General features: G+C 44.4%; 4 protein-coding genes across 4 annotated transcripts; 3 read left to right on the top strand and 1 right to left on the bottom strand.

Moving 5' to 3' along the window:
- Positions 1 to 237: 237 nt before the first annotated feature.
- On the bottom strand, positions 238 to 2,494 carry BU24DRAFT_445586 (amino acid transporter-like protein). The gene is made up of 7 exons (XM_033530711.1): positions 2,109 to 2,494; positions 1,979 to 2,061; positions 1,757 to 1,870; positions 1,228 to 1,715; positions 972 to 1,174; positions 794 to 913; positions 238 to 726 (listed from the first exon to the last, which is right to left on the bottom strand). The coding sequence occupies exons 1-7, from the start codon at positions 2,259 to 2,261 to the stop codon at positions 244 to 246; spliced, it is 1,644 nt and encodes a 547-aa protein (XP_033376626.1). The 5' UTR covers positions 2,262 to 2,494; the 3' UTR covers positions 238 to 243.
- A 223-nt stretch (positions 2,495 to 2,717) lies between these two features.
- BU24DRAFT_456404 (uncharacterized protein) lies at positions 2,718 to 4,018 on the top strand (the record flags this gene model as incomplete). The annotated part of the gene is made up of 6 exons (XM_033531436.1): positions 2,718 to 2,974; positions 3,030 to 3,134; positions 3,185 to 3,330; positions 3,390 to 3,468; positions 3,511 to 3,650; positions 3,709 to 4,018. The coding sequence occupies exons 1-6, from the start codon at positions 2,786 to 2,788 to the stop codon at positions 4,016 to 4,018; spliced, it is 969 nt and encodes a 322-aa protein (XP_033376625.1). The 5' UTR covers positions 2,718 to 2,785.
- Positions 4,019 to 4,335: 317 nt separating this feature from the next.
- BU24DRAFT_138723 (uncharacterized protein) lies at positions 4,336 to 5,120 on the top strand. Its single transcript, XM_033521105.1, has one exon. It carries the CDS (start codon positions 4,558 to 4,560, stop codon positions 4,990 to 4,992), a length of 435 nt encoding a protein of 144 aa, XP_033376624.1. The 5' UTR covers positions 4,336 to 4,557; the 3' UTR covers positions 4,993 to 5,120.
- Positions 5,121 to 6,465: 1,345 nt separating this feature from the next.
- Positions 6,466 to 7,651, top strand: BU24DRAFT_498070 (uncharacterized protein; the record flags this gene model as incomplete). The annotated part of the gene is made up of 5 exons (XM_033534326.1): positions 6,466 to 6,673; positions 6,720 to 6,836; positions 6,896 to 7,023; positions 7,079 to 7,163; positions 7,241 to 7,651. 5 exons carry the CDS (start codon positions 6,466 to 6,468, stop codon positions 7,486 to 7,488), a joined length of 786 nt encoding a protein of 261 aa, XP_033376623.1. The 3' UTR covers positions 7,489 to 7,651.

Here is a 7,651-nt window from a genome sequence, read left to right as displayed (position 1 = left end):
AATGGGCATTGGGTCGGGAGGTTCAGTCCTCTTGGCGTTTCAAGAATGGGCATTGGCTCAATATCCCTTTGTCGTGGACTGTAAGGGATGGAGCTAGGATTCGGCGCCTGTCAACCAAAGCCTGCTAGACTGCCAGAAGGTGTATGGGTAGAAGTCTCCTGAGACAGTATCTAGGCTGATTTTCGGGCGGCAGGGAAGCAGTTTTACGCACACACGAGCTAGAAACCAAAGTCTAATGTCATACTAATTTCTTAGGCTACTCTTTGTATCAACGCCCATATTCAACCATTCTTGGGTTAAAACTTCTATCTTTGGTCCTTTATATGTATGCTTTGCGCGGACCAACCACCAGACAACAGAGAGGAAAACAACTCCAAGGTACACAACAAGTGACCAGTTAAATGTAGCAACCTCGACCTTGGCGACTGGGGGATGGAACGAGAAGACTATGCTGACCAGACTGTACAAGATAGATATGATCGTTATAGGAATTCCGAGAGGGCCTAAACGGAAGGGGCCCCATGGTAGATTAGAAGCTGAGGTAGTGAGTCTTCGATACAACAGGGTGGAAGCGGCCACAATAAATGCCGTGTAGAATGCAGCCAGAGTTAAACCGGTAAATGCGTTGAATGCAGCCTCGGAGCCAAGGCCAATCAATGCAAAGGGTACACAAATGATAGCAGTGGTACCAATTGAATAAAGTGGCAATTTTGATCGACGCTCGATCTAAACACAGTGTCAGTTACTATACTTTCTGTAGCTTGAAAATGCCCTTATTAGCATTCAAACTTACTTTTGCAATCCAATGTGACAACGGAACCCCCTCTTCACGCGCAAATGCCCATAACATGCGAGATCCGGTTGTTAAGCAGCCAATAGAGCCAAATATCAACATAATGATCGAAAGCGAGACCTTTTTTTTCTAAATCAACATTGTGCGTTTTCGATACCTCATGCGAACATTGACTTACAAGGGCTGCTGCACCAGCATTCGACTTTGTGACCTTCTGAAACACTTCGATGATTGGTATTGAGTAATGAGATGTCAAAGCTTGCTCAAGTGAGAAACAGTACAGTACAGATATGGCTGTGGAGTAGATCATGACAAAGTAAACGATAACGGTAATGATAATAGCCTTTGGAATCACCACTGCAGCATTTTGTACCTCCTCGGCTAAACAGACGGTCAGCTTGAAGCATCCAGGCTGCATGAGAGCGATAACATACCGATGTGAACACCAGCGTCAAATCCATTAAACCCGTACATGAATGGAACAGATCCGATCGCTACTGCGTATCCGTTTGAAGCCCATTCTCCACCATTAAAATAATTGTTGAATACCGATGAGCTGTCCAATTTTGGTGCAAGGTAGGCGAGCACTATGATGATACTAAAGAACCCCATGACTAAAACGACGAATGCGAAAGATTCAATCGCTGGAAGAACGCGACCAAGGACTGTAGTAACGAACACAGCGAATGCGATAATGGCGCAAAACACCAGTGTCACTTTCCACTCACTGATCTCGGTATCTGCATGAACAGCGTAAGCAAGTGTCACAATCACATTTGAGACCTGGTAGATAACACTGGTGGCTCCAGCTTGCCACGCGACAATAAGTATCCATCCCGTGAAATAGGATAAAAAGTTGGAGTATCGTTTCGATGCAAGTATGGCGACCCAGTTGTATTGACCTCCCGAGAGTGGAATCCTGATTGCGTAAGTGGATTGCCTTGCTAGGATATAGGTTCATACATTGACGAGAGCTCAGCGACCACGAGCGCTTGCATCAAAACTCCTAAGAATACTAATGGTATTGATATAACAATCCCAGTCGAACCACCGTTAAAAAGTGCAAGTTGTATGCCGCTGTCCTTATATTAGTATCAATTAACTGTTGCTGCATTTAGAGTTCTAACGTGAGTAAACCGGCCCACGGATTTGCTAGGTTTGTCAGAGATCAATTCTGGGTTTCACTGCAGCGCCTGATGAAAAGGTGGGAGCGTACTAATAGTGGTACATAGTGCAACTACTGTAAGAAGATTGAAATTCCTCTGCTTCTGTAAGCTTCAACACTTCTGAAAAGCCTTTCATGTACATAACTTGCCTTAAACTGTTGTTTCTTGCCAAAACGTGCTAACAACTGCTCATCACTCTGTGTGCGGGACGAACCAGCCTTCGAAGAATAGATACTCTTGTCTACTGACTTTAGCACATCTACCTCGCTGCGAAAATGCTCCTGAAGATCAGCAGTATCCATCTTGTCGAGAATCGTATGCTGCTGTTGAATCGAGTCTGCTTTACGATGACGAGAACTTATAGTAGATTGAAATAGGTCTAGAAGGGATCGTTCTCTCGCTAGAATTTAACCATGATCCCAATCCCCAGGGTTCCTTTCGGGAACTCCGGCGCTAGGCGGCACAGCTCTTTTAGATTACTGCCGCCGATGGGGAATTAGGCATCATACTGCTTGTGTCTCCGCGCGTAGTAAAGATCGGCAGAGTGAAGGGAATGATTGACTATCCTGCTATCTCGTGAAATTTTGTGACACCCTATCGTTGATTTAATTGCTACTTTGGGTACGTCGGACTCCGGCTGATATTGCAAGGTGTGGCTGCCACGCCTCATGACCAGTTGCCTCGTTTGCCTTGTTGTGTCACCTAACCATAACTCTGAAATGGCTTCAAGGAACCAGACGATTCTCTCATCTCTGTGTGAAACAAATGTTGTCTGTCCTTTTGCTCTCTCTTTTACTGATCATTACATTGCATTGAGGCCCCAAGAATGACTTCGCCTGGCAATACAATTAGCCCAAGCCACCAAGGACCGGCAGTAGATATCGCATGCTGGATATGCTACTTATTCTCGGCATTGTGCGTTATCTCAAAGATATGGATGAAAATGAGCCGTGGAAAAAAGGGTGCAAAGTTCTACCAGCTTCACCTCGACGACTTTCTGCTAATTTTAACGTTGGTGAGTATTACAAGCATTGAGTGTATATCTAAATATGTAACTAACTTTCATTCAGAGTTTTGCTACCATTTTTAACGTCCTTCTTTCACAGCAGGTTGCTTTCGGGATGGGAAGCCCATTCTTTGACCTGACCCTTGATTCCCAAGTGCGAGTAGAGAAAGTTAGTGAAATTCTCAAAATTATTGAGCAGACCTTCTAAAAGCTTCGAAGCTAGGATATACTTCTCAATTCATGTACGTGTGTACGATCGGCTCAGCGAATATGGCGGCAATAGTTTGTGGAATCATGCTGGAGCCTACGAAAAGATATCTGCGATTACTCATGGCGGTCTGTTTCCTCAACATAACCTGGATCCTGTATGTCGAATTCTGCCCATCTTTGTCACTAAGGTCGTCAACTAAATTCTCTGATGTAGTTCTGCAATTTTCAGTATTGCATTTCAGTGCACGCTGCCTAATCCGTGGGACTCCCTTGGGTCAAGATGCATTGATCTGGTAAGCAATCGTGTGCTAATGATTCAAAGCTGACTTTCAAAGATTGCCCTGTGGTCGAGCATTGAAATCCTGAATACCTGCATGAATTGTGCACTTATCGCTGTTATGTGCGCTATTCTGGCGCAGCTACAGATGTCTAAGAAGAAATATCTTCTCATGTCCCTTCTATCAGTGAGAGTGATGTAACTTGACATTTTTCTCTTTACTACATAGACTCCGTAGACTGACCTTTTACCCTAGACTAGTTGTACCAGTCGCATTTAAGATCCATTTCTTGCTACAGCACCATGTACCCTCAGCCGAATATCCGATCACAGGGAATTGGAAGATCACGATCTGCTCTGCTTTGATAGCGACGTCAACAATTGTAGCAACATGTTTGCCCTTTCTGGTACCCGTCATCAAGAATTTGCACTCTGGTTTCACAGTAGGCGACGTGCAAGACAAATTTGGAGTCAGCGATGTTGATGAAACAGGAACTGCTGGGTCGTCACACTTTCAAATCCTACAGATTCGGAGTTTTCATTTGAGCAATTCCCAAGACAGTTGAATGAGGAGAAGTAGAGTATGGGAGCGCCTGAAAAGATTATTTCGAAATTTCCTCAACATAGGATTCAATAACGTGATGAGATAATATTTCAATTTTGCAGGTAGATGAAACACGCAGGCCGCTGATTCGTTGTCTACCAATATCCATGCCAGGGAGTTTCCCCGCAGCGATGTATGAGTCGACCTCCAAATATGGCAGTATTAGGGTTTCTTGCGTCAGATAAGACAATTCGATATAACGGGCATGCAATGAGCTTCGTCATCGAATCTTTCGATTATCTACCGTGATCTGCAAGGGGGCAGAATTTGGTCGCGCGGGTCTCGAACAGAAATAAGGCAAAGGTTGCCTTGCGAACGTAACATACTCGGTTATTAACGATAAAGCAATAAACTTAAAACTATATCTTCGGACGCCGACAAGAATATATTTGAGTGGTGTAGCATAACACACGTAGTACAAAACATTCCCAATGAGATAAAGAATAAAGCTCTCACGCCCCGGGAATCTACCAAAAGGTTCGTCATCATATCAACGACAATATGACAGTCACCATAGCACCAGCAAGCCAGGAAGATATACGTGAGGTTCTTCGTGTCATGTTCAAGGCATACGAAGGCAAAGATGCATACATCAACGCATGCTTTCCTCGTGGCCTCACCGACGAAGGATTAGAGATAAACTATCAAAGGCTTTTGTTTCTCACGAAGATCGTCCCTGAAATTTATTGGGAGAAAGCCACTGATGACGAAAGTGGAAAAATCATTGGGGGCACGATGTGGGCGCTACATAAGGATGCGAAGCCAACCAAAGCGCCGCTCGACGGCCCAGAAGGTACTTGGGAGAATCAAACAGAAAAGGAATACGGACAGGCATTGTTCAGCTCAGGTGGAGAGGATGATGAGAGTTATTGGGCTCAAAATGGACTGCCCATATTAAGTGAGTGCTCATTATTTTTTGTTGTTGCTTTTTACTGAACTACATATCAAAGGGCTCATTGTACTGGCGGTTGATCCGAATTACCAACGACAGAAAATTGGTACCAAGCTTACTAAGTCGGGAATGACTGTTGCCAATAGAGAACAAGCATCTGTAGGTTTTCTAGAAATGGGAAAAGAAGAATTACTAAACGATGTAGATCACGGTCATAGCAAGCTTCCCGGGAAAAGAGCTGTACCAAAAGCTTGGGTTTAGGTTACTTCGCGAGCGTGATTTGGAAGTTCCTGACAAGTTTTCAGATCGTCCGAAATATCATATTTGGTATCTGGCTCGCGAAAAAGGAAGTGGCTAAGTGGAGATGGTTCGTGGCCGGGCTGAGACACACAAAGTACATTCTAGCGATGGTATACACGCGAAACAAGCCTAGGTAACATAGATTGATATTCACTTGAGTTTTCATTATTATATTATTGGTAAATTTATTGTGGAACGACTCTTAAGTGGGTTTTGGGGTTATAAAAAGATCACGTTTCGGTCAATACAAGGCCATCGAACTTCATTAACAAGATCCGTGCAATCAGTCTACGATATCATTGTATGATCATGACACACATAACTAATAGCCCTAGTAGCCTCTAGCTTCTTCATCACATAAACCAGCCGCACCCTTAAGCCTGGTGAAAAGCACAGCATCAGGCGGTAGACCATCAGGGCGTCCACTTGGCTGTGGGTCTACGCATCTTAGCTCGCCAGTTTTGTCGTCCACATCAGGACCTTGCGTGAGTGTTAACTCTCATTTACTTGGAATTCAAAGCGTTTTTGCCTTACCTTGGCTAGGAAGAGCAAATGTCATGGCCATAATGACACAGAAAGTGGTTGCAATTGATTTTAGATGCATATTTGTCGTGAGGACTGTGTCACCCGTAAAATCTCGTTTGGTGATATGAAGAGGGTGTCAGACTGTGTTCAAGTAAAATAATGTTGAATCTGAGGATCCAGAGGGAAGTGGGCTGATAGAGTGCTCTATAAGTATCTTTCGACTCATGTCATTGAATTGAAGTGCCGAAGGTCCACAAGACTTCAAGGGATAGAACGCTCCGAGACAAGTTGTCCGTGTGAGTGACAATTCTGCACTTCGCCGCTTGATGTCAGGGCTCGGGGCCCGAGCGATTTATTACATACAAGGATATCTTATCTAGAAGGGGTCAATGAAGTTCGACCAAGCGTTTGCCTAGAGAACGGTGCGAGTAATTCCCGCCCACTCTGGCGATCACCTCTTGGTAGGGTGGCAATATGACATGTATGTGATCCCAATGACTGAAATTGGAATGTGCCATCTCGGAATAAATGAGGTTATGCTGGTCTCTGTTGCCTTGTCCCGCTGCATAGTTGCCTAATCTGAGGTTTCTTGTCAGAGTCTATCCTACATCCTTTGTAGTTGATGAGTGGACTCTAAAAGGGCACCGGAGGCACTAATAGTTTCCAACCACCACAGCAGATACCTCCCAAGAATGGCGCCTAGCACCAAAGAGTATAGCTCTCTTCTGAATGAGGATGAATTGTCTCAATATCACGATCACGCAGACCAAGTCCAACACAAAAGGACCTTGAGTAGGATCAACAAATATACTCTGACACTCGTGATCTATACGATTATTGTAACTGGAATCATTATTTTTGAACATATTGAACGAGCAAAGCATGATTTTACTCCGTATTGTAAGTGGAGATCCGTCCTTGACCTACTGTAAACTAAGGATATCAGCACCTGCGTCTCATTTAGTTCAGTACGTGATAAAGAATGCCAACCCAGATCTACACTCGGTCTACACAGAGCATCCGTCAGATGCGGTTGATGCTGCTTGGGACAGACTTATAAAGCGTAAGTTTGTACCCTTCTGCGTGTCTTTTCAAATAAAGCTCCTCTCTAAGACCAGCCAGCTGTATATATTGTTGCAGAAAAGGACGAGGTTAAGATGTCTAAGGAGAATCCAGACGACACGATGCGCTTCATGGACTTTGAGGGGTACCTAGGTGCATTAGGCGTGTACCACAATCTCCACTGCTTGGTATTTCAATCTCATGGCATGTTGAATCCTTAGACATACTGATGGATAGAGACAGCGGAGGATGTATTGGCACTTCCATGAGGAGAGATACTTTCCGAATCGCACCATTGAAGAGAGACAGGAGGCAATCGGCCATGCATGTAAGCCCAGAAATTCCTTTGCAGAACGTCTCGTTCAGTCTGAGTAATCGAGGATTCGGTATGCTAATAATTAGAAGTGCATTGTTTAGGTGTCATCATCGAAGATATGAAATGCTCACCAAACCTCGCGCTATATACATTTGGTATGAGCCCCGACGCGCCGGAGAACATCAACTATAAGTCAAAATCTCAACGAAAATGCGTGGACTGGGACCCTATTCATGAGTGGGCGACCTCTAGAAGCCCGGGGTACTATCCTAGCATGAAGGCACCAGTAAATATGCTTAACAAGGGGCGCAGTACAAGTCACATTCTCAACGAATAGTATGGAGGAAACTCTAGAAGTTATGTTGACTGGAAGGAAAGAGCCTCAAGCTTGAAATTCCATGGTTTTGTCAGATAAAAGCAAGTGCTGCAGGTGAGGTCCGAATAATCAAGCGGGTACCTGGCACGTGACGCCCTTAAATATTAAATAGCTCCATTGCGTC

Source organism: Aaosphaeria arxii, assembly GCF_010015735.1.
Source record: "Aaosphaeria arxii CBS 175.79 unplaced genomic scaffold BU24scaffold_29, whole genome shotgun sequence".
NCBI classification, from domain to species: Eukaryota; Fungi; Ascomycota; class Dothideomycetes; order Pleosporales; genus Aaosphaeria; species Aaosphaeria arxii.
Note: the sequence above shows the minus strand (reverse complement) of the source record. Positions and strands in the feature narration are given on the sequence as shown.